Below are 24,900 nucleotides of genomic sequence, written 5' to 3' on the forward strand. Positions count from 1 at the left end.
GAGCGCTAGTTCTTGCAGTGCCTGTGTGGCACCAAGGGCTTTTCTGCTCCTCAGACTGCAAGCCAGCGAGTGTGCTGGGAGTGCCCAAGAGGCTGGGAGGGGACAGAGCGGGGACATGTGATGCCAACCGCCCAAAGGGCTAATCCCACACCCTACCACACCGTGCTCAGCAATGAAACTGCAAGGGGCTGGGGGGACGAAGGGTGGCGGGGGCTGCCCTTGCTCGGGGCCTGGCTGGGCATCGCTGGCTTGCTGGTCAGCAATGGCTTTCTTTTGCATCCCTTGTTTTCCTTGGGCTTTCTTTTCCACTCTCCTTGTTTCTAACCCACCCGTTTTCTCCATTTCCCCCTTCTGATGCTCCCCCTGTGCAGGCGAGGGAGCGGCTGTGTGGTGCTGAGCTGCCGGCCAGGCTTCAGCCACACCAGCCTGTGAGCAAAATCGTTCCCTCCCGAGGGGGAGAGGTCTCCCCCTTCCTCCTCCGTCACACTGCGGGCATCCCCTCCATCCCACTGGCAGGCACGAGAGTCTCAGCACTTTGGCCCACGTTCCTCCTCATCAAATCTGGAAATTTCCACTGAAAGGATTTTGGTGTGTCTAACAAGAAGAGATCGCCTTTAACACAGGAGTGACATTTCCCTGTGCTTCCTTGCTTCAGCTGCTTGGAAGGGCATCCCCCATCCCACTCGTGTCTGGACAACTGAAATTTGGGCTCCAAAAAAGTTTGCTCAGAAAAGGAGCTGCTGCCGGCAGAGAAATAAATGTGACCGACGCCAACGAGGAGACGTCTGCACCCTCAAAGAGGAGGTGTGGCCCTGCGGCCCCCTGCCTTCTCCAGTGGCCATGTCCCTCTCCTGCTCTTCTGCACCAAAAGGGATCCGACTCCGGGCACCCACCAGCAACTTGGTTTACTGAAAGTCTAAAGCAGTAAATGAGCTCTGGATGTATCCGAGTATGAACAGCTCTGAATCCTTTCTGAAAGGTTACCAGATGCTCCTATGAGACCTGCTGCCAATTGTGACACATTTGTAAATGAGAAAAGAACTGGTGAGCAAAAGCAATCCACCTTCCCCGTGTACCAGCGGTCTTAATATATGTAGTATTAGTGATACATCACAGTTTCATATGGGAAAGCAACGCGTGCAGCTCCAAGGCAAGGGACGAACATGCAATTTTTCATTTGTTGATCATTTACCAGATGGCCGCCCTTGCTGATTTTCTACTGCAACATTTCTTTTCAAATCATCGTACGCATCACTGCTCCTGGTTACATCAAAAGAAACCTGCACCGTTTTAACACATTTGCTGGCCTGTCTTGTCCGAAGAGAAGTTGAATTTTACCCTGTTGGGGAAAATTGGAAACACGAGGATTGGAACCCGTCCCAAACTCCACCAAGGACACACAGTGCCCCCCAAAGCCTCCCTTTAACCATCTAATAGCCCCCAGGATCCTCCTAAATCCCACCCACGGGACCCTAAAACCCCTCACTATCCCCCATAGGGAACCCCAAATACCCATGGGAACCCCCCAGGTTGCGTAGACCTGTACATGTCTTCATATGTGGTCCTATCTGCTAGAATTGTGTCTTTTATGGAGACTGCCAGTGGAGTTGCATTTTTTCTTGTTGTATGGGGTTGAAAATGCAAATACTAAATGGGAAGGTGATTAGGATTCTGTTGCGGTTCATGTATTTCCAACAAAACTTCCAATACTGCTGCATTCGTGGCATTTTTACTTGCATTGGTGGAAAGAGGCGGTTTTTATTTTCAGGTTCCATTCAGCTTTCTGGCTGGCTTTGCAAAACTGACTTAAGCATGTGCTTAAGTGGGCCTTGAACGTAGTAGCATTGCTGCTTCAAACCGCTAGCTCTTGAGAGAGCTTCCGTTAAACACAAGTGTTTTTCAGGTACCAAGCTTCCAACGCGAGGCTGGCAAGCATTTTTCTTTTCTAGCTACGGTAGATGCTCATGGCAACAATGTGTTACAATGAGCAGTATACGCTGCTACTTGTTTTGAAAGCTTGCTTTCTCTGTCAGTTTTCCTGTTTCCCAAACGTCTCTTTCCTCTTCTTTGCCTTCTTTTAAAAGCTTGGAGTCTTTTGTAGACAGTGCCTAGTGCCGTGTACATCTTTTATTTCTTCTCCTGTGTGGAAGTCCACAGTGCCCAGGGAGCCCACGGCTCTGCCCCACGACAACATGGACCACGGGAACCCAGACCTCGGCCCCACAGAGGGGCTGTGGAGGGGCTTACGGCTGGTCCCGGTCCCCGCCACGTCTGTGATGTCATTATGGGGCCCGTTCCAGAGCCACCGGACAGGCAGGGATTCTACTATGATGTTGGAGGGAGGGCAAGTGCTATAAGGACCCCAGAGAGAAGCATCTCCCCGTGCCTCAGGCGTCGAGGTGGGCGATAGCTTGGCTTGCACCGCATAATCCTCCTCACCCAGGGAGAGGAAGATGACTGCTGTGGCTTGCACCGCCTTCAGGGGGCTTTGCCTGGAAGGAAAGCTGGGCGATGGGCTCATCAGCGTGGACGGCATTGAATTCATTGCTCACAAGATGATCCTCTCCAGCTGCAGTCCGTACTTCAGGTGAGTGCTTGAAGGAGGAGGGGATGGGGCCCAACAGTATTTCCTGCTCTGTGCCACACTGTGCCTTCGCGTATCTCCAGCACTTCCCTCGGCACTCAAACTCTCCTCCAGCAGTTCACCCTAGTCCTGGTACCTCCCCAGACACCAAAATTCATCCACAAGCTTAGATCGAACATCAGCCCTGGAAGTGGTGTCTGGCGAACCCCCAGATAGGGTGCAGGGCTGGGAGCGTGGCCAGCCTGGCTGGTCTGCTGCAGGCGGGAAGTTTTCCTTCCCCACACACCATTATTCTCGGGTGTTCCTGTTGAAGCAAGGTGCCCACTCGCCCTGTGGCTCCTTTTTAAAACAACCGGCTAGTAAAACGGTCCTTCATAAAACTCCACGTCCTCCCAGCATGGCTACTGCTAGTGCCCAAATTGGTGCCCGGGGAAGGAGGCACAGGGGATAATGGGGTCAGGGTGTCACACAGCAAGGCCGCTTTCTTCCCCAGCACTGCTTTGTTTTTTTCAGGGCTTTGTTCTCCAGCAACTGGAGCAATGCTGAGAGGAAGGTCTATAAAATCCCCGGCACTTCCTCTGAAATGATGAGGCTCCTTATGGAGTACGCCTACACCGGGACAGTGCCGGTCACGGATGACAACGTTGAAAGTTTGCTAATCGCAGCAGACCAGTTCAACGTCCTGGACATTGTCAGACTGTGCTGCGACTTCTTAAAATCCCAGCTGTGCTTGGAAAATTGCATCGGCGTCTGGAGATTCACAGGCTACTACTACTGTCCTAACCTGCAAGAAGCAGCCCATGAGTTCATCCTGCGTCACTTCAAGGAGGTGACCAGGGTGTCCACAGAGTTTCTGGTGCTCTCCTTCAAGGACCTGGAATGCCTGCTGGAGAAGGATGAGCCCCCTGTGAAAGAAGAGGCCGTGTTCGAGGCCGTTCTGAAATGGGTTGCTCGTGACCTGCAGAACAGGAGGCAGCACATTGTAGTCTTGCTGGGCAAGGAAGGGTGGAAGTGTGGACAGAAGGGATTTTTTTTCTCTAAATAAACTCAGCGTTACTGACAGTTAAGACTCCGCTTAAAACTTTGGAACTTGTATGTGCGCAATGGTATGAATTTGTAGTCCACGTTCCCTGTACTTACACGTCCCTCATGCAAATCTGCAAGTGCCATTTCTATCAGTCTCATAGGAACTGGATTTTCAGCAGTGTCCCGGAAGGTCCTATTGACCAGCTCTTTGAAGAGCTGGAAGTTTGCTTTCCTAAAATTCAGGGTCCTGACTTTACTCTTCCCCCTGACGCCCAGACCCCTCGGGACTGTGAACTCCACCAGCGCCTGAGCGCTGCAGCCCAGGCTGCCTCCAATCTTGATGTCACCCATTAGCTCGTTTGCCTTGGTGCCCTTCATGTCCAGTATGGCCGCTCCTCTGTTGGGGCTGTCTATTACCTGGCTCAAGAAGTTATCGTCAAGGCACTCGGCTCTGGGAGTCTCCTGGATTGCCTCCAGCTCGCCGTGCTGCTTTTCCAGCAGCTGTCGGGGTGGTGGAAGTCCCCCAGCAGGACGAGAACCTGTGAGCATGATGCCTGCTGCTGTAGCTGGAGGAAGAAGGCTTCGTCAATAGGCTCCCCTTGATTGGGCGGCCTGGAGTAGACACCATACCCACGGCTCCCTTTGTTGCCTTGGCTCTCTAATGCTTACCCATAAGCTTTCAACCTGCTCTTGGCTATTCTTCAGAGATGGCTCTTCACGCTCTACCCATTTCTTGACCCAGAGGGCAGCCCCTCTGCCCCCGCTTCCTCCCCTGTTGCTGGCCATGGATAGTCACACTCCAGTCACGGGATTCGTCCCACCAGGTTTCAGGAATGGCAACTAGGTGCCAGCTTTCCAGCAGCGCGGCGGCTTCCAGCTCCTCCCGTTTGTTGCCCATGCTGCATGCATTGGTGTCGAGGCACTTTAGCTGGGCTGTCGGCCATGTCACCTTCTTAGAGGAACACACCTTGATTTCTTGGAGGTATTCACTGCTGTTCCCCTCTTTTCTCCTCCCCTTTTGGATCCCCCGCCATTACCTCAGGAGCCATTCCCTCATCTCTGCAAGACTTCAAGCGTCCTCCAGTGTACCCAGCACGTGTCAGAGCAACAGCTGAGTGCCCTCACTAGCACCCCAACCCTCTACCTTGGTGTGTTGTCCCACCGCTTGTCACGGGCACGCCTGATATTGTCCCCCTCCCCTTTCAAGCCTAGTTTAAGGCTCTGTCAATGAGCTCTGCTCACTCGTGAGCAAAGACCCTCTTCGCCCTTTCAGAAAGGTGAATTCCATCTGACGCCAGCAAGCCTCGTGCCGTGCAGGCTGCCCCATTCTCGAAAACCCCAAAATTGTGTGGGTGACATCAGCCACGGAGCTACATATTAATAGACTGTGTCCGTCTATTTCTTCCCATGTTGCTGCCCCCAATGGGAAGGAGAGAGGAGAAAATACCCTGTGGTTCAGTGGTTTACCATTTTTCCTGACGCTTGGCTTCATTGGCAATGCTGAACCAACAGCACCATGGAAGTACCAGCCTGAGATTCATTCTTGAGTGTGTCTTGAACCACTGACTGCAGGCTGCAAATGGAAACTTGCTGTGAATACAGGATCCTGTTTAATTCTTATTTATGGTAAATATCTATCTGATGGCTCCAGAACTCACAACGTTTAACAGGCATCTAGGAAAAAAAGCTGTGCTGGCATTTACCTTTACTTGCTTACCAAGAAGCAGGATGACCAGGGCTGGGATGAGGACCAGTGTGGCGGTAGGAGGAGAAGCATGGAATCTGAAGGAGGCAGAGGGTTTCTGTTTAACACCTGCTTTGTGTAAAAGGAAGCCAATGTGGGTTAATCAGTTCCCTTCTTCACCAAGGAGCCATGCAGGTGGAGCTCTCTGGAAGAAAGGGCCTTGTTCCTGCCATGCTTCTTCCACTGCTCGTGGAAGAAACAGATGAATCCTCGTTATTTTCCCTCTGTAAGATGGATGACAGTTTAAACGTAAAAAGGTTTCCAGTGCTCTTCGGTGTGCCAAGTGCTGTTTGTGTTTTGACTCTGCCAAAAAAGGTAAAGAGGCACAAAATCAGATAAAATGGACCAAAAACGTCGATAGGAGAAGCAGGGTTGAGATGTGACTGGCAACTGTGTGTGTGTACGTACTGCACGTACAGCAGAGCTGAGGACTCGTGGCACGTGCTTGCCCAGCGAGGCTGGTCTTGCGGGCGGACGCCGAGCAGCACTGCTCTGCCTGCGGGCGGAGTCGGAGCTGGGCTGGGTGCTCTCCCTCCTGCCCGCGGGACCCTCCTGGGCTGTACCCAAACAGGACGCTGGGGCCAGGGTTTGTAGGAGAGCATCTCGGAGAAGAGGTGAGTCCTTACGGAACCTTACCCAGAAAAGGTTAGCGGGCATTTTAGATGAAAGTTTATGTGCTAACTGGAGGGAGCCAACTTAAAGAAAAATAAAAATCTATTTTTCATGAGGAGGTATTTGTTTGAAGAAAGGTTCCAGGCTCTTTTTGCCCACCATAAGGCGCGAAGCAGCGTGTTTCCCCTGAGATGGCACTATTGCCTTATGCACAGAAAAAGCAGGTTTTAGCATCAACTGCAGTTTTAAAAGCAGATTGCCAAAGTGAGGGTTGCAAGCAAATGCATCAATTTTACAGATCTGAGCAGTTATCAACAGACCTCCAATGGAGAATTAGCTTGCCGATTCATCTGTTAAAGGTCGCTGCCTGATCAGGATGTGAGAAATCCTGACATATGGATGATGAGATGAACATCGCCATCAATCCGTTACTGGAGAAACTGGTTTGGATTTGGGTTTTTTTGGGTCATTTTTTTGAAATCAATGTGGCTCTCTAAAGCGAGTGGTATTTACCTGGTCATATTCTGACTGATTCTGAGTGAGAGCGGTCAGGGCTCGTCACCCTACTGATCGCCGAGAGCGGGATAACTCAGGGGGTGCTGCCGCCCGGCGGCTGCAGGCCGGTCCTCCAGGTGGGGAGCCGCCCCTGCGCTGTGGCCCCGCCTCCCGCCCTCCTTGGCCCCCGCCCCCGGCAGCCCCGGCCCCGGCCGGCCGTGACCCCGCCGGCGCTGTGCGCTGGTTCCGCAGCTCGTGCGCATGCGCGGCGTCGCGGGCGCCCGTCCGGCGCCGGTCTCGAGAGAGCGGCTGCCCAAGGGAGAGCCAGGGCCGCCGGAACGCCGGCGAGCTCCCAGCCGCCTGGAGCGGGATCGGTGCCGCCCGCCCGGCCTCGAGAGCGGCCCTCGGCGCTCCAATATCGGCTCTTATGCATTACCGCGCCCCTGTCGGTGCCCGGCAGTTTTCCGGGTGTTTCTGGTGTAACTTAAGTGCCTCACCTTATAAAGCCTAAATTTAGGAAGCGTTTTAAGGCTTCTGGCAGTTTATTGTCACTGTCGAGTCCTTGCTAGTGTCTTTCTTTACATGCTTTTGTGTTTTTTTTAGATAAGGATCAGCCTTTTTGCTCTGTTTCTATACCATCAGCCTCAGTAGAGTTTGTCTGTAGCTTTATTTCCTATATACTGCTGAAAGATCTACAGCTGTGGTTCTGTATAACCTTTAAATTCTGTAGCTTTCTCATCTGTGGTTTTTTGGGTCTGTGCTAATTCCATTTTGGGTGGCTGTTCTGTTCCTCCCACTCCTCAGGATGCACATGATGGGGAGGTGAATGCAGTGCAGTTCAGCCCTGGCTCCCGGTTACTAGCAACAGGAGGCATGGACCGGAGGGTTAAGCTTTGGGAAGTCTTGGGAGGTAAACTTTTCGCTTTGGGGTATGGCGGGATGGTGAACAAACTCATATTGTAATTCACTTTGTGTCAGCTTGTGTTCTAATCCATTGCTTAAGTTTTGTTCGTCTTTTCTCTGTACGGATAGGTGTGAGCCCAAAGGGTCCCTCTCTGGTAGTAATGCTGGGATTACAAGCATAGAATTTGATAGTGCTGTGAGTATCTGTGCAATATCTGCTGTTTGTGGTGGGGAATAAATTAATTGAATTATGTTGTGCTCTGCTATCAATTTCCATTCCAACACTTTGAAAAGTTACCTAACAAATTCATTAAAATACTTACGAGAGTAACTGCAGATAGTTAAAAATTGTACAAAAGATCTTTATTTGATATGCTGCAGTCTGTATATCTCACTTTTGCTTTACAATTCAGAAGATGTTATGCACCTCAGACACTGGCTGTTATGGGCTGTTATGATAAAATGACAATAAAATACAATAGGCTCTGTCTAAAGTAAGAAATTAGTCTTCAGCTTCGCACTAAAGCTGGCACAAAAGAAGGAAATACACTGAGGCGTTATTTCTGTGAAGTTACTTCCCTGCGTGCTCTGCTGAGGTCTGTGATGAATAGTAAAAGGTCTGATTATCCAAAGACTTGTACTTCCATGACCGTTTCTCCCAGCAGTTTCTCACCAGTCATGGCACAGTAATGGTGTGGCTGGCAGAGCGTTTGCTGACAGCATGTGATATGTTCAGTTCGTGTTAGCCTGCAGTATCGGAGACATGACTGGGATCAGCATCTGACAGTCTTACTTGAAGGAGTTTGGGGTCTTGGATTGTTAAAACTGGACACGTCATCTGACTTTTCTGCTGAGACCTCTCCTGAAACACGATGCTTTACTGCATAGGCAGTAGACCAAAGCTGACATTGTTTCTTCCGTTTGGTGATTCTGTATGCTAAACTTCATTGATACACACCCAAAAGGATCCTTCCTTTGGACCCTGACCAGCTCATTAGAGGTTTGCTGGCACTGTTATTCTGCAGGAGAAACTAGTTCTGGTTTTGGCAAGCTGCTTGAACGCGTTTGAAGTGAGAACTGCCTGAGGTGAGGTGCTTAATGGGCTTCAAGGATTCAGGAAAGTCTTTTGAGATGGACGCAAGTGTAAGCATGAATCTTGTGGTGTCCACTCTCCATTATGGATGACTTGGAAAAGCCCTAACCCTAAAGCCATTAAGAAGTCAATTTATCTCTCCTTGGACAGATTTAGTTTTTGTAATCTTAGTTTAAAATGCTAGAATTGTAATGAAAATTGCAAGAATTGGACCAGTTCCACTCTGAGGCCTATCTAAGTACTGGGGGTTGGTGACGCAGGGCTTTTTCCCTGTGAAAAAATCAAAAAAGAGGAGGGGAAAAAACCCCAATAGATGAGGGAAGCTAGAATGCATTTCCTCACTGCAACAGAAGGGAAAGGAGAATGTCCTTTCTGCTCTGGTTATTGTCATTCCTTTTATCTGTAGTCATTCTACATATCACTGACATTCTGAGAAGAAAGACATAGCCTTTTTGAAAGTTGTTACACTAGCTTTCCTTAGTATGTGCTACTGTGGTTTTGGTTTTGTTCTTTTTTTTTTTTTTCACCTTGGCAATATAGCACTAATATGGTTTTAATGGTTTATTGGAAATACTTTTGAGTTTAATTTGCACATGGACTTGCAGAGGTGTTTTAAATAAATCTTGTGTTCACAGGGTTCTTACCTCTTAGCAGCTTCCAATGACTTTGCCAGCAGAATCTGGACAGTGGATGACAATCGATTACGGGTGAGTCTCTTGAAGGCACAGCATTGCTCAGGCTGTTTCTGTGTCGTATTTTCAGTTTTGTGTAGTGGGGACATGGTAATTTTGGAAGTTGGGCATTTATAGACACTTTCAATAATTCTTTCTATTAAGAGGATATTTGTTTCTCTTAAGGGTCCTCAGCAAGACCTAAAATGCAGTATTGGTCTCTGCACAGCCTACCTGGAAACTCCAATTACTGCATATTTTCACAGTACAGCCCCCCCCCCCGCTAGCAAAACCTTACCATGTAAATCAATACACCTTTGCTTCCCCCTCTGTGAAAATTTAAATGCTTCTGATGGCTTATGGAGAACCACTTTAATGTTTTGGCCTCAGTCCAAGGAAGGGACTGCTGAAGAAGGATTTGTGGAAGAGAAAGAGGGATTTTTTTGTTTTAGGTCAGGAGCAGCATTCTTGAAAAGGATTCTCTTGCCTGGCTGTTAAAGGCAGCAAGCATAAAACTCCTTGACTTTATTCTCAGTGCCTTTTGAAAGATTCCTCCTCTCCTCCCAAGACCTTTGTACTCAGGTTCGTCTCCAGCACGTAGCTCTGCTTTAAAGTAGGATTCACCTTCGACCAAAAGAAAAGTTTCTTTTCAGCTTTCAGAGAGGTTTATTTTTTTTGTTATTCCCATGTACACTCTCCCTCAACTTCTTATTTTAGGAAGATGCTACTTTGATGTTCTGAATCTTAGGACATTTCACATGTTAGTTATAATCTGCAGTTGCATTGTAATACACCGGGTAGGTCTCAGTGTGGAGATGTCAGGTCTCATTTAGGAAAGTGAAGAACATCAGGTCGTTTGCAGCTTCTATTTGGCTGCAAAGCCTACTACTGGATGTGAATTAAAGTGAATAAAAATTAAGCAGACTATAGATTACTCACTACAAAAGGTTAGTTACCCCTACAAACATCCATCTGGCTTCACAGTATCTTCCCGTAATTTTTTGGTGTCCTTGGTGACTGCCAGCTTTGGGTGAGTGCATTCACTGTTTGCTGAGACAAAATAGTGCATTCTTTGTTTTGAGTATATGTGGTACAGATTTGTCATGGCTTGCACATGAGCAGGAGGCAGTGAAGCTGAAATCATGGTAAATTTTGCCACAGACTCCCTATTTAAATGCAAATGTCTGTGTGTAATGATTGTGAGAGCAGGAGAGAGATGCAGAGTGGAAGTTTAGATACTCCTTTCTGGAGTTTGTGTCCTTTCTTAAGACAAAGGGGTCTTTATGGGATAATTTGTGTACAAAACCTGTGTATCAGGTTTGCGTTTTTTCCAAACTTTGCTCCCGTTCCTTTCCATTCTTAAGGATTTTTCTTTTGTATTTCCCAGGCTCAGATCGCTTTGTGTAAATTGATAGTCCTTTTGAGTATTTAAAAAAAAATCTTAACCAGAGATTTCTCTCTTGTGTTTTGCAAATCTTACTTCAGTCAGTCATTATCTATTTTGTGATTCAGGATGTAAATATTCAGCAATTTGAAGTGAATGTGGTTCACGTTCTTCTCAGCCTCACAGAGCCTCCCCCTGCAGTTACAGAAACTGCTGCGGGGAGTTTTTCTGAAATCTCTGGTTGTCTCAGCTTTCAGACTTGAAGATGTAACAACAGTTGAGACTAGATACCCTGTTGCATCTTTGAGAGAAGCTCATTGTAAAAACCCGAAGGCCCTATTTCCATTTTCAGCATGCTTTAACCCCTTCTCCTCATCGCTCCTGCGAGGCTGTGTTGCAGTTGCCGTCTGTCTGTGAAACGTAGGTGTATGGAGTGTTGAGGAAGAGAGGGCTCGCAGGTCCCCTGCGTAGCTGGAGAAACTGCAGCCAAAGGTGACCTGTGTCTCCCAGCTTCAGGCTGAACTCTGTGGTACTTAACGCTCAGTGTTAATCTCTGTTTAACTATAATAGATATTTTTTTTTTGTCTCCAAGCAATGCAGTAGACATGCAAATTATGATTTAATATGTCTTTGAGTTGCTAAATAGCAGAACTAGTAGGCTGTGAGAAAAGGGAGCAAGTAGAACCGTGCAATTTCACCATGTAAATCTCTCATTCTCAGCACACCCTGACAGGTCACAGTGGTAAAGTTCTGTCAGCCAAGATCTTGCTGGACAATGCACGCATTGTTTCGGGAAGTCATGACCGGACCCTCAAGCGCTGGGACCTCCGCAGCAAAGTCTGTAAGGAAACCTAACTGCTGTCTTTTCATCCGTGTTCTGTGCTTCTGCTGAATGTAAATGGAAGTCTGACATCAGCCAGGTTATTTCATCTCTTTGATAGCCTAAAAAAAACCCAAAAACTAGCAGAGCCATGCCATCTACTGTTGTTATTCAAGTAATCTGTTTCTTTCTGCCCGTTACCTGAAATCAGAATAAGAAGTCACGTGTACGCAGGAAGCACTGTTAATGCTATTACATTAACAGCAGCTGTGTTCTGTGAGCTTGCTTTGTTTACCAGTCTGGGGGTGGGTATTTTAGTCTTCCACTAAAAACTTGGAGCCAGGTCAGAGTTTTTAACCCTGAGGTGGATGGAAATGTCTCTTGGAAATGTACCAAAAATTTCACCTCCAGTGAAGGAAATGCTGGGATCCAGATTTTTTGGGGGGGAGAAGCGGCAATCTGGGTTGGGAATCTTGCTGAGCTATGAAAGAATTGTAGTTGTACAGCTTTGCAACTTAGATTGGTGTGTAAGAATTCTTAATACGCAGCTTCTTTGTGGATTCATGGCAGCGTTCTCTAGATTGAATTAGGGTTAGGTTTGTTATTGTTCAACTTCTTAAACTGAGATATGATTCTAATGAAGTACATTTAGTATATTCTGAAGAAACTGTATCTCTCTTAGGCTTATTAAAAGCCTAAGTTTCTTGAGAGCTGAGAAAGTGCTTTTTCTTTGGTAGCCACAGTGCTATAATATTTAATTCCAATGTTGAGCGCTGTTGTGGAATTCAGCTTTTTTGTAAACTTGTACCTGGCTTCCATTTCAGTTCTTCTATCAATGCAGTCGCGTGGTCACCAGCGGGTGCCCATGTGGTCAGTGTGGACAAAGGAAACAAGGCTGTCCTGTGGTCTGAATTTTGACTGGACGGAGGGTGAAAGGCAGAGCCTCCAGTGCCTCTGTGTCTGGTGGTGCTGGTCCGTGGCTGAACAGAATGGAGACCCGAGCCCAGATCCATCCTCAGTCAGGATATTAACAAGCGCATGGGCTTCACTTTCCAGAGGAACGTTCTAAAGCAATGGAGAAGGAGCCTGAGTCAGAGACTTCTTATGGCCGTAACTGCACTGTGGCACTCGGACTCAGCAAAGGATTAGCTGTTCTGGATGGAGAATGCTACTTAGTCATGCCTTTACATGCAGTATCTATGCACCAAGTGGAGCTGAAGATACTAGCGGGATTCCTCACCAGACAGCTGTGCCAAATACCCTGTCACACAAATGTATCTACAGCACTTCTGAGTTGAAACTGTTGGAAAGAAGTTACTGTGTATGCTGACTTAATACATGTCCTGTCTCCTGTGTTCTGTCCTTGTGGCCTAGTTCAGGCATGGGGTAAGAAGATCCTGAAACGTGGACAGGCCCTAGGCAGTCTGAACAGCTTTTAAAGAGAGTCTCCCGTGCTCTGGCAGCTCTGCTGTTGAGTTACCAGCTCAATTCAGATCTGCTCTGATCCAGGCGCAGGTTCTCCAGCACATGTGAACTCTTTGTATCAGTTTTACCTGTCCTTAGGGCAATGGTCCATTCTTCAGGATGTCTGCACCCTTTTGTTAAAATGCCCTTCCAACAGTTTGGGCATCACCAAATAGGAGATTTTTAATCTTTTTATTCCACAGGCAGTTTGGTTCCTGGGTGTGAGGAGAGAGAAGTTCAACTTCTGTTGTGCTGCTGTGATAAGGAATGTAGTGGTAACTGTGACTTCAGTACCGGAATATAGATGTTTGGTCCCTTTTTCTGTTCATCCGTCCTGTCCTGGCGGCTGTCAGTAGAACACAGGGGAGCAGTGGGGTTAAATCCCAAATCCATTGTTTTGGTGCTGGCAATTCCAGGCCACTTGCCCCCTTCTTGAGCACAAGTGCAATATTCCTGTTTGCGCTGGAGCCCTCTCTGTGCTACAGAGCAGTGTCTTGGCTCTGTCCCTGTTAAAGCATCCAAAACCATGAGGTGGCTGGGTATGAGCTACCCGACATAACTTTCCCCAGCCAAACCTTTCCCCATCATCTGGGTCTCAAGACAAGCCACCAGCGGTTTATTGCCTTTTTATTTGCACTTTATTTTCTTCTTTCTGATAGTGTTTTACTAAGGAAGTGTGTTCTTCGGAGGGGCTGGGTTAGGGGGCAGCTGCTATAACAGGCATTTCCTTAACCTAGCCTTTTGTTCAGACACTTTCTGCAGAGGGGAATTAGAGTATATGGGGCAAAGTTTTTATTTATTCAGCTGCCCGTAAGAACTTGATTGTAAATAAACCTGTGTTCTGCTTTTAAAACCCCACAATACTCCGACTTGTTTATTTGTCTGTCTGTGTGTGAGATCTTATTCTGCATGAGCAAAGAGGGGAACCTGAAATGTGGGTTTTTTTCTGTGCTGTTTTCCTGATGAATTGTGGATTTGTGTTCAGCTGCATTGTGGGATTTGGTGTAGAGGGGGAAAGAGGATAATGCTCTTAGCTTGAAGCTGGACATCCCACAGATACAACCTGGTCTTGTCCTGTCTTGGGAATACTGCCTTGAGACTGAAGGAAGTCTGACGACAAACCTTGAGGTACCTTTTGAAAACTGCAGTGCCTTGTGTTGATGAGATTACCTTTATCTGTACTCTTATGGATTTTGTCACAAAATCACTCTCTACAAACCTCTCTGCAAGGGCCAAGCTTCTCCCTTCCCCTCAAGATTCTTCTATTGGTCTTCTGATTTTTTTTAATATCAATTAAAAAGAGTTCTTGGTCTTTTGTAATGTTTCTGAAGAGCTGTTCTTAAATAGATGTTTTTATGTTTGGTTGTTTGGTTTTTGTTTCTGTTTGTTTGGTTTTTTGGTTTGTTTTTTTTTTAACGAGGAACTGCAAAAATGACAAGAAAGCCACCTTCTGTGCCATGCCTGAGTGAAATAGTGAAATAGTCTTTGGTAAACTATACCTGGGAGTAGAGTGCTTTACCCACCAAATATAATTCTGCTTTTATCTCATCCACCTGTTTTTTTCCTGACATCTTTCCCAGGACCTTTTGGGGCAGAAAAGCTTCATTCACGCACGGTCACACACCCATCTTTGACCATGAGCTGCCCTGAGTCTCAAAAGACAGGGGCGAGTGGGAAGAATGCTAATAAACAAGTTATCTTCAAAAAAAGCACCCGGGACAAAGCTGTAAATACCACAATAATGGGTTTATATAGGTATGGGTATAAATATATATATTTCTATATATAAAAGTCATGGGTATGACTTTTATTTGTAGTCTGACTGGAGACGTTAGAAAGCTCTTTCCTGCCCCCTTCCTTTTTTTCCGAAGAAGGATCATGAACTGTATTTAGTGCCAAGTTTGAGGAGGTGATGTAAACAGCGTTTATAGGGCAAGCTTCCCATGTATTATAATACAAGAGGAAGGCAACTCGCCTCTCACTCCCCCTGGGTTGTAGTCCTGCTGGAAAGCATTTAAAACAAAGCTGAATCATTGTCTTTTCAACCTGATGGCACCAAAAATCTTTACATCTATAGTTCTTTGTCCAATGTCCAAGTATATTGGGCGATGGTCTTTTGGGCCCACTTTTGGGCGATGGTCTACATCAGGTCTTCAATTCCGATGTCCTGAAGCGCGTGAATAATCCTGTTGACTCTGGTGGGGATTGCATATTTGCTGGGAAAAAAAGAATTCCGTTTAAAATGGAATTGTTCTGATTTCTACAAGATTTACAGCTCTCTGCTGTGTCCCCCCACCCAACACCCAAATACAACACTTCGTAGTTCAACCACCATCATCTTCTCCCTGCAGCTGACCATCTACCTGGGAAAGCGGGACTTCATTGATAACATGGGGAACGTGGAACCTGTAGGTAAGTCCATAAGGATACATGCTGCCCTTCCTGCTCTCTCAGCCCTGATTTTCTTCTCTTAATCTCTTTTATTTTTTTCCCTTTCTTTCAGATGGCGTTGTATTGGTGGATCCTGCAATTATCAAGGGGAAAAAAGGTTTGAGGTTTTATGCAACGTATGTTCCAGAGATTGTTAGTCCTCTTTTGAAGTGAGATGCTGAGATAGAACCCTTTTTATTGTTTCAAGGGTAGAAATGTAACTCTCTTCCCCAGTGAATGGGCTTCTCACTCAACGTAATGTATGTTGTTACATATGGTATGAATACTTATGGGTTACACGACAGCGTTGAAATGGGTTTCCCTGACTCTATAGAGCAGGAGGATTTTACATTCCCCCCCGCCCCGGCTGCATTGTTAGCCTGCTGCCTGCTTTACCCGTCATGTGCTTCTTTCCAGTGTATGTGTCCCTGACCTGTGCTTTCCGGTATGGCCAAGAAGACATTGATGTGATTGGCCTCACCTTCCGATGGGACCTGTTCGTCTCCAGGGTCCAAGTGTACCCACCTGCTGACAAGCCAGAGACTCTCTCCCACTTGCAGGAATATCTGCTAAAGAAGCTGGGGAAAAATGCTTATCCCTTTTTCTTTACGGTAAGTATCTCCTAAGAGCCTCTGACCCTCTCCTCCTTGCCTGTTGTTACCAGGCTGCTGAGACTCAGTGATGGACTAGAGACAGGGATTAACAGCGAATTCATGTTATGCAAAGTTCCAATTTTGAGTGACAGGTAACGTACCAATTTTTTTTCTTCGACATCCTGAGTGGTAAAGTGCAAGAAGACCCTAACTGCACGTGAAAAGTGCTTTCCTTGAAAAGGCAAGGGAACATGCAATGGCTTTATGCTAGAAACAGCCCCATATATCCTTGTCTTCCCCCTTCCTGAGGGGCTGGAATACTTTACACCGTTGCCTTGGAGCTCATAAAGAAATTGCCAAATCCTTTCTCTTTAAAATTGTATGGATCAAACAAATGGATGAAGGGCTCTTTACCAAATGTTGTCAACAAATAACGGCTCATTGCCAAATTCTGATTCTGACGGGATGTGTTTCCAGTACTGTCAGTGATATGTCTGCTTTAGCATTCCCTAGGAAGATCCAGGTTTGAAAACCACATGCTCAGATATTGCAACAAATAAGTCTTTGAATGATTTTGCTAAATGGGTTGGTACCTATTGTAATGTTATTAACCACGCAAATACAATCTAGTGATCTTCAAACTAATGGAGTCTCTCATGGGGTGGTAGCACTTGGTCTCCATGAGCTACTCTGCAGCCTTCCCAGTTGACACCTGAGGTTGCTGGCCCTGCCGAGGCCAGGAGCAATGGGCACTGGCTGGTAGTTGGCTGGTCTTCATGGCCTTAGTTGTGTTTCTGACACAGAGAAGCTTTGCTCAAGCTTCAAGCCCACGTGAAGAGTGAGCAGCACTGCTGTGAGCCATATTGAGCATCTTGGGTGGGGAGCCAGATGTTCTCTAAGCTGTGCCTCTAAGGCTCTGTTTGATTTTTAGACCAGGTGCTTCACGTGCCTGGGCTTGTTTTACTTTTTCTCTCTTCTTTTCCTTCCTTTTTTTTTTTTTTTCTTTCCCCTTCCTTGGCTATTACAGCATTTTTTGACTAGAGGGACTTGTTCAGTACATTAAGGCCCCTATCTTCACCAGAACTTCAAAGGGTTACTATATTACAGCAAGTGGCCTGTTGTCTTCGGGATTGTTTTGTACCGTTTGTGAGCAATGTGTTAATTAGAGCATCGCAGAGTTGGAAATCTTTGTAATACAGCTTTTGAGGTATTTTTCCCTTCTTCCTCCCTCAGTTTCCAGATTACCTGCCTTGTTCAGTCTGTCTGCAGCCTGCACCTCGTGACGTTGATAAGGTGAGACCGATGGGACGCTTGTGCTTATCGTGGACGGGGAAAGTCATATGGAAAAAGTCACGTGACTTTATTTGGCTACCTTGAGAGTAGAATAAGGTGATGCCAGGGTTTACTGTGCTATGCCACAAATGTCAGGAGCCTGACTTGAGAGCTACAAGTGCGTGTCACAGACTTGGAATTTAAGTCCTCAGAATGAGAAAGGGAATCGAGTCAAATAGCAGCAAGGCCAGTAAATCTGCAATGCTTGTGTTTTCCTTAAGGGTACCACATGATTTGCGGGTTGGCTGTGCATAAAATGATTGTAGCTGTCAGGCTACGTGAGAGAAAAGGAGACTGAGTGCCTAAAATCTCATAGACCGCTATAAATAGCACGTGTTAAGACTTGCTTCTGAATTAAAACAAATGCAGAGGAGGTCTGGCTTGCATGTGTGTGTAAACACAGCAAAAACCCTGGAGTAAAAGTCACCAGGTAATGAGAGGTTTTGTAAGGTTTCTGACACGATTTAAAATATTCCTTTTATACTTCACTGGACGCTCTCTGAACCGCTGAGCTAGACTAACAGCCGGGCAAGGTGGGACGCAGGTTGTAGAATCCAATGCCACAAGGATAAGCTGTGTTTTTTGCCAAGGAACGATATTCCAGCAAAAACTCCCATATTGCTCTGTGGACAGTTATCCGTGACTCACACAGATGTCCCATGCCGGTAAAAACCCGTTAAAACACAGGTCAGCTTGGCCCGATTGGCCTTTAGACATTGGGAAATAAGGCTGACCCAAGACAGGTATTGGCATTACAAAGCCATTCAGAAATTCAGTTCAGAAACTCAAGGCGGGTTGGGGAGTCTTGCAGGCTGCTCAGGCTTCTGGCCTGCAGTGTGCTGAGACCTCTACAGCACTGCTCTCACAGGAAGCCTTTGAGGAGTAGGGATGTCATCGGTCAAGGGCTGGGCACTAAGCCTCGGTTATGGAACTTGTGGAACAGGTGGGTGCTGCCGCACCCCTTGGCAGGAATCTCTATTACAATGGTAGGAGGCCAGAAGAATTCGCAGCTGGCAGGAATCTGCCAATTTCTGGTGTATAGAAGGATGTTTAAACATCTGCAGATGTTCTTGGCTTCTGACACTGATTTCACAGCTGTCTTCTCTCTCTCTGGCAGAGCTGTGGGGTGGACTTTGAGGTGAAAGCTTTCTCAACAGAGAATGTGGAAGAGAGAATTCATAAGAGGTAACAGAATGTGTCTCTGTCTTCAGCTTTGCCCTTCTTAAAGGGGTGAGCGGTTCAGTAACGCACCTTGGCTGATTGTTCAGGCTTGCCCCTCTTGCCGTTGGGTTTCCCGGGTGTAAGCACATGTGAATGCAGAGCTCCTGCCTCTGCCAAGCACAAAGTACCACCGTGTTGTCCTCTGCTGCTTCCCAGGAACTCTGCACGTCTGCTGATCCGTAAGGTGCAATACGCTCCAGAAAACCCAGGACCCCAACTTTGTGCGGAGACCACCTGGCAGTTCTTCATGTCCACCAAGCCGTTACACTTGAAAGCTTGCCTCAGTAAAGAGGTGAGGAGTTTGCCTGGGGCTGCGGGCGTGATAGTATCAGCACGCCAATATGCGTTTTGCTGCCCGCAGTAGCTACTTTGGCTGTTAGTTGGATGGTCTCAGCTGAGACTGACTTGGCCTCCACTCAAGGGCTCTAATGTCATTCCTCTCATTAGCTACTGGTAGGGGAGGCCAAGACCCCATTACAAGATGCATTTGAGGCTAAATACATCGTTGAAGAAAGGGTTGGGAATCCTTGAGAAAGGGTCATCTTGCCTTATCTGGCCTCTGTGAGAAGATTTAATCTGGGAGGAAGAGCGGGGTTCAGGGCTTGGGAGAGGCCTCCTGGCTGGATTTCTGAGCATCACATTCCTTCTAGGTGTACTACCACGGTGAGCCCATTCCGGTCACTGTCACCATCAACAACAGCACAGAGAAAACAGTGAAGAAGATCAAAGTCCAGGGTATGTTTTTACTGTTGCTTGGGATTCTTTTGAGGGGTAGAGGAATGGTGGGAGCGCTGAAAACCAGCCAGGATTTAGCGCTTGCAACAGCTTAAGCAGGCAGCATGGGACAAGGCAGGAATTTGTTCCTCCACCCTGTCCGTTGCTTTTTGTTTGCTGTTCATCAAGTGAAACACTGCAACTCCCATGGTTACTTGTATGGCTTAATTTCAGGTACTGTCATGTCCCCTCTGGTAAACAGAAAAAAGGTCTGACGCCTGCAGTGGGCAAGGCAGGTGCTGTGGGGAGAAATCCACCTCTGTTGAGAGGCCGGTGGGAAGGGCTTCCCTGTCAACTCCTGCTGACTCTGAACGTGCCTAGGTTGCATACAATTTTGCCTGGGGTTTCAGAAACATCTGGCGACGTTAGAAACATCTGCTCTGCCAGCGATGGTGTAATTCCTCCTGAGGAAGCCGAGGGCAGGGGCTGAGTTTCAGAGGAGTTTCAGTGCTGTGCCTGCGTTTTATTTGTGGCACTGCGTGTTTTCACCCCATGAGCCCCATTGCACGTGGACCTGTGCAAGCCAGTCTGAGAGACAAAAGATGAGAAAGAGAAGGGAAGGCAAGGAGGGAACGAAGCTGCTGAGGTTTTTACAAAACCCTATACTAGAGAAAGCCGATTCAGTGCTGGTTTTGGATGCGCTGTCTAGTGATTCCCAAATATTTTTAGGCTGACACGCCTCTGTCAGGCTTAAAAAGATCTTGTGGGTCCCCAGATTCTTTCCTCATCAGTGTTTCAGTCAGAATTACCCTATGGGGTATTTTTTGGTGTGTGATTGGAGGATATAAGCTATTTATTATCGCAGGCTCTTGACTGCAGTTTGGTATCCAGTCTGCTCGATGCTGGTGTCTCCTGAATGCAAACGCATTGACTATAGATAGACAGGAGATACCAGTGACCAGAGGTAAAAGTGGACACGCTTAGAGAAGAAGAGGGAGATCTTCATAACGGAAAGAGCAGGCTCCCAGGGGAAACCGTGGGTTATCGAGTTTTTGTTGTCTCCAAATCAAGGCTGAATGCCTTCCAGGGAAGATAATCTTTGGCCATTTGCGTGCTGTTGGTCTCTATCCTGGTCAGGCTGCCTGACCCTTTGGGCTCTAAATGGATGGGTTTTGCTGCTGTCCTCATCACGTCTTCCATTCCTGAGACTCGAGGAGGGGGGAGCGATCTTGTTTCTGATGCCTATGCACAACTGATGGTCCGCTTTCTCCTTTCTCACTCAGTGGAGCAGGTCGCCAATGTGGTTTTGTACTCCAGTGACTACTATACAAAAGTGGTAGCTGCTGAGGAAGCACAGTGAGTGAATGCTCTGCTTATCCCTTCTTCCTCCTTCATACCCTTTAATTACCCTCCTCCTCAGTAATGGGAGGTGTTCCTAGCTATAGTCTTGCAGTTGCCCGCTGTTACAGTGCTCTCTCCTCTCACCTCACCTCCTGTGTGTGTTCCCCACACCACCTCTGCTCTCTAGGTGCAGCCGGTCTCCTTTTCTCCTAGCCAGCAGGTACCCTGCACCTTTTTTCGGAGAACAGGGGGAGGTTGCGGAAGAGGGGGTTTTGTCTGAAGAGCAGTTACCTACTTGAAAAACTTAGCGGGGGCTGTGGAAGGCTCCCCATTGCTTGAAATCTTTAAATAGAGATGCAACATTTCTCTGAAAGGTGCTGCTGTTTGGGTGGAAGTCATGGATGCTCTAGCTTGAGGTCAGTCTTCTTCGCACCGTTTCGTCTGGTATCCTCTGGCCTCAGGAAGCCCATAAAAACCTCGAGCCTATTGACAGCGTGGAGAACCACTTGTGCTTCTGCACTGCACTGCATTGGCAGTGCAGCATTGAACCCTGCTTTGTGAGGAGAGCTGGGCACACACGGATATTTTATATTTTTCTGGCTTTTTTCTCCTGTAGCTTAGGGGCACGTTTTCCACTGAGTACTGGTCTTCTAAACTAGGATTTATTTTGTCCAAATTTAGAGGTTTGCAGCATAGTTTGACCTACTTTAGCAGTCTGCCTTAATGTGAAATTAATGATTTTCTGCAAGTGCTTGTTCCTTTCTGCTGATTACAAAGGGAATTTTTCTGACCAGTTTAGATGTAGATGTCTGCATTGTAGACAACTAAATTTGGACAGATAAATCCCGCTCCTTTTGGATGGGTGTGTAATCTGTTTTGAAATTCTCTTGGTTTGGGTTGTGTGACACAATATCACCGTATCGCTTTCCTTCTCTCACCTACTGCTTATTTTCAGGGAAAAGGTGCAGCCAAACAGCAGCCTGACCAAGACACTGATACTTTTGCCCTTGCTAGCAAATAACAGGGAGAACCGGGAAATAGCTCTGGATGGAAAGCTAAAGGATGAGGACACCAACTTGGCTTCTAGTACCATGTGAGTAGAGTTCTAAATGGTCTTAGCTAGTGGAGGGTTATAGAGAAGCGGGGAGGATGGAGGAGACACTCCTGTCAGGAGTTTGTACTCTAAATGTGTGTCCAAATGGGTTGGTCTACGTCGCATGACTTAACCTGTCGCATTTGTTCAGGCTAAACAGTGAGCACAGATCTGGAGAGGTATTCGCTGTCCCTGGGGCTCGTCCGCTCTGTCCCTGTCAGGAGAATAGGATGTTCACCCAGTTCTTGCTGCAGCCGTATATTGTCGCTCTGTTGCCGTGCTGCCTAACGCTGCTGTCTGTTTTCTCTGCTAGTATTAAGGACGGAATAGACAAGACAGTGATGGGGATTCTGGTTTCCTACACGGTCAAAGTGAAGCTCACTGTTCCAGGGTAAGAATAACAGACTCTTTAGAGTCTAGTCCTAGTGTTGTAGCATATCAGGCCTCCTCTAAAGCATAAACTGCCTGGAAATCAGTCTTGGCCTATCCAAAGAACTTGCCAGAGCCAGAGGGGCTGGATTACCTTCCTTAGGTACCGTGTGACTTTATGACTGAAGTATGAACCTCTGGTTTGCATTGAAATTTTCTGTTTCAAAGCCGTAACTTATTTTGCGAGAACTGAAGCGAAACTTTGTGTGAGCCTTTATGTTGGCATTCTCGTTCTCCCAGAGCAGAAGGTAGAGACATCTGCCTGAGAGTCATCAACACCGTAGCTCAGGTTCTGTACTGATGCTATCAACACGAGCTAGTCCCCAGCACACAGTGCGAAAGAGGACAAGGATAACTCTGGTGATAGTCACTGTTTACATTTGTATTTCATTCATCTAGCCTTCTTTCTAGTACAAAAATGAGTCAATGATTTGCCTAAAGCATGACAGAATGACTGCTGCCATCTGTGGTCCTCCGATTGCCCTTGTCCTTTGGCTCCCAAGAAAGGACCCATGCCCAACACTCGGTCAGGAGTTCAAAAACTTAGACTCTTTCTCCATGGGAAGAACATGAAAAACGAAAATTACCTTTTTCAAAACCAAGTTTATTTGGATGTTGTGCTTTGTGGCAAGTAGAGAGGAGAATACGAGGAAGGCGATTTCAATAGCCCACCAATAAAACAGCATTTGGTAGAGCGCTGGAATGGAAAGGCACTAAATATGGTTGTGTTTTTCTCCTTGTTTTCTTCTGTAGCATGCTGGGAGACCTCACTTCCAGGTAAATGTCATCTTCCTTTTCAGACCATGCAGTTGTAGTTGTTAATTCATGAATTTTTTTTACCCTCTTTCCTATTCCTTGTCCTGCCTCCCTAAAAAAACACGCCACCATTAACTCTCCCCTAACCTGACAGAAATAAGAATTGCACTCAGCTGTGAAAATTAAGCGAGTACAAAAATATTTCTGGTTTTATGTACAGGCGAGTACATTCAGCACTTAATAAACCCAGTTTATTAAAGTGGCTAAGCCTGGGATATTTGTGGAGAAATCAGTTTAACTCTTTTTGAGGGGAAAATTATGATTGGAAAAAGATGAAAGAACGGGTGAAGCCGGAGTTCAGGGCTCGGGCTGGCCGCAGGTGGGAAGGGTACTGAACCAGGCGTGAGTGGAGCTGTGGGTCTGATGAATTCTCTTTTCTCCCCAAAGTGAAGTGGGCACAGAGCTGCCGTTCCGTCTCATGCACCCCAAACCTGAGGAAAAGAACCCAGCAGGTCAGTTATGCCTGGGTTTTGCCTTTCTTCATTAACAGACTGACGTGAAATCTTACCTTTGCAAGGCTTATAGTGGTTTGTTCTACAGGAGGCCTTTAGAATCAACAAGACTCCAGTATGGGGGCTGTTTTGTGTGTGTGTGTGTGTATATGTATATGCGTGTGTATATAGATCTCAATCTCAAGGCCCAAAAAATAACGGGGAGAAGGGATGCTAAGATGGGAGACAGGTGGAAATGGGTCATGTTCCCTTTTTGTCTTTCATCTACGGAGTCACAATACAAAGCACAGGGGCTTGAGGAAGCACTGCACAGTTCAATCTCATGACTACTGTGCAAAATGTCCTGGACGAGGTGGACAACAATTCTCCGCCGGATTGTAATACACCAAACAAGAATGAGTCACAGGAAACACCTAAGAGGCATGAGCATTGTAAAAAGCAAAATGCTTTTAAGCAAAGTTAAGAGGTGATGAACTGTTAAGTGATTTTTTTAGAGTCCCCGTTATGTTGATGTGGCATTGGCCACGGTGTCTGTGCTGTGGCCTTTATGTTCAGCAGGTACGTGAGAGGAATGTCTCTTCATAGTCATGTCAGTAAATGAAAGTGTGGGAACTTTAAAGCGGTGTAAGGAACTAGCCTTCCCCAGGCATGCCAGGGCTTGGATCCGATGCCAAAACTGCGGGCCGTCTTGAGCATCTGTGTTCTCCTCCCATTTCTTCAGGCCCTGGCTGGCTCTGTTCTCTAATGGTGAGCATACAAGAACTGCAAGGTGCGTGCACCACAGCCTGTACAGGAGCTCCTCTGTGGCATCTGAAGCTGGAACACAAAACAGTATGCCAGCTTTCTGATGTTGGGGCTTGATACAGATGAGTCATCTTGTCCTGCCCCCTGTATTTGGACAGACTTTCATGGGCTTCAAACAAAAACCGAAGGCTGCTTCTGCACTGCTTTTTCTTTCTTTTTCTCTTTGGGCCCAAACTTAACCAAAGCAGCTATATGTGAGAACATGACCATTGGAAGGACATGAAAGAGGCTATGAAAGGAGTTATCCCAACATAGATGCCATGTTCTATACTGGAAGCATTAGAGAGCGGTGACTTTAGTCCTTATTGTGTGAAATTGGTGGAGGAATCACGTGTGAGCAATGAGAAGAGACTGGTGATCCTCTCCATGCTCAGTTGCTCTGGTTGGGAATCGCTGTTTGCTAATTACGGATGTGCTGGAGTGGGCAGAGGTAGATATCTTCACTCCTCTTTGAGAATTGCACCATAGAAAACTCCCACTTCCACTGGGAAAACCCCTGCCCTGAGCTGTGCCAGCAAGGCCTCTCGGCACAGGCATGCAACGTGCTCATAGGAGAAGCTTTTTGTGCGTGTTACACCCCAGCAGAGTAACACAGTGAGTGTAGGAAGCACCTTCAGGACAAATCCACGAGGCCTGTTCCCCTCTCCCTCCCTTTCTGCTGTGGCCGCAAAGGAGACGTCACCGAGGGGCAGCACAGGATACCCTACAGCAGCCACGCAGCCCAAAGCTGCCTCTGGCTGGCCTGTGAGGTGGGCGTCGGGTCCTGCATGTTGGTCCATAGGACTGGTAATGTTGGATCACCTTGCAGAAGGTGCTGTGAAGCAAGTGCTTTTGTCGGCGTCACTGTGCCCAGGCTGCGGGTTCCATTTTCACGCTGCA

General features: G+C 47.1%; 3 protein-coding genes and 1 non-coding gene across 4 annotated transcripts; all 4 read left to right on the forward strand.

Moving 5' to 3' along the window:
• Positions 1-1,830: 1,830 nt before the first annotated feature.
• On the forward strand, positions 1,831-3,813 carry LOC134516974 (kelch-like protein 10). Its single transcript, XM_063337904.1, has 2 exons — positions 1,831-2,587; positions 3,098-3,813. The coding sequence occupies exons 1-2, from the start codon at positions 2,454-2,456 to the stop codon at positions 3,627-3,629; spliced, it is 666 nt and encodes a 221-aa protein (XP_063193974.1). The 5' UTR covers positions 1,831-2,453; the 3' UTR covers positions 3,630-3,813.
• Positions 3,814-6,722: 2,909 nt separating this feature from the next.
• LOC134517879 (uncharacterized WD repeat-containing protein all2124-like) lies at positions 6,723-13,657 on the forward strand. The gene is made up of 5 exons (XM_063339866.1): positions 6,723-6,940; positions 7,494-7,560; positions 9,093-9,164; positions 11,233-11,353; positions 12,157-13,657. The coding sequence occupies exons 1-5, from the start codon at positions 6,723-6,725 to the stop codon at positions 12,399-12,401; spliced, it is 723 nt and encodes a 240-aa protein (XP_063195936.1). The 3' UTR covers positions 12,402-13,657.
• Positions 7,960-8,222, forward strand: LOC134518060 (small Cajal body-specific RNA 6). The gene has a single exon (XR_010071855.1). It is a non-coding gene; the product is annotated as a small Cajal body-specific RNA 6 (non-coding RNA).
• A 775-nt stretch (positions 13,658-14,432) lies between the features above and the next one.
• LOC134517880 (S-arrestin-like) lies at positions 14,433-23,783 on the forward strand. The gene is made up of 14 exons (XM_063339868.1): positions 14,433-14,522; positions 15,148-15,208; positions 15,300-15,344; positions 15,644-15,837; positions 17,053-17,112; positions 18,269-18,336; positions 18,529-18,664; positions 19,023-19,107; positions 20,370-20,442; positions 21,383-21,520; positions 21,834-21,911; positions 22,703-22,726; positions 23,153-23,217; positions 23,776-23,783. The coding sequence occupies exons 1-14, from the start codon at positions 14,433-14,435 to the stop codon at positions 23,781-23,783; spliced, it is 1,125 nt and encodes a 374-aa protein (XP_063195938.1).
• The last annotated feature ends 1,117 nt before the right edge of the window (positions 23,784-24,900 follow it).

Source organism: Chroicocephalus ridibundus, chromosome 6 (assembly GCF_963924245.1).
Source record: "Chroicocephalus ridibundus chromosome 6, bChrRid1.1, whole genome shotgun sequence".
Taxonomy (NCBI): domain Eukaryota; kingdom Metazoa; phylum Chordata; class Aves; order Charadriiformes; family Laridae; genus Chroicocephalus; species Chroicocephalus ridibundus.

Excerpts from the sequence above, each read along its gene's own strand:
- LOC134517879 (XM_063339866.1), top strand. The coding sequence starts at position 6,723 with ATGCGCGGCGTCGCGGGCGCCCGTCCGGCGCCGGTCTCGAGAGAGCGG. Across the intron at positions 6,941-7,493 it reads GTTTTCCGGGTGTTTCTGGT|GTGTGAGCCCAAAGGGTCCC; the intron begins GTAACTTAAGTG and ends CTGTACGGATAG. Across the intron at positions 9,165-11,232 it reads TGGATGACAATCGATTACGG|CACACCCTGACAGGTCACAG; the intron begins GTGAGTCTCTTG and ends TCTCATTCTCAG.
- LOC134517880 (XM_063339868.1), top strand. The coding sequence starts at position 14,433 with ATGAGCTGCCCTGAGTCTCAAAAGACAGGGGCGAGTGGGAAGAATGCT. Across the intron at positions 18,337-18,528 it reads GAAGAGAGAATTCATAAGAG|GAACTCTGCACGTCTGCTGA; the intron begins GTAACAGAATGT and ends GCTGCTTCCCAG. Across the intron at positions 20,443-21,382 it reads GTAGCTGCTGAGGAAGCACA|GGAAAAGGTGCAGCCAAACA; the intron begins GTGAGTGAATGC and ends GCTTATTTTCAG.
- LOC134516974 (XM_063337904.1), top strand. The coding sequence starts at position 2,454 with ATGACTGCTGTGGCTTGCACCGCCTTCAGGGGGCTTTGCCTGGAAGGA. Across the intron at positions 2,588-3,097 it reads AGCTGCAGTCCGTACTTCAG|GGCTTTGTTCTCCAGCAACT; the intron begins GTGAGTGCTTGA and ends TGTTTTTTTCAG.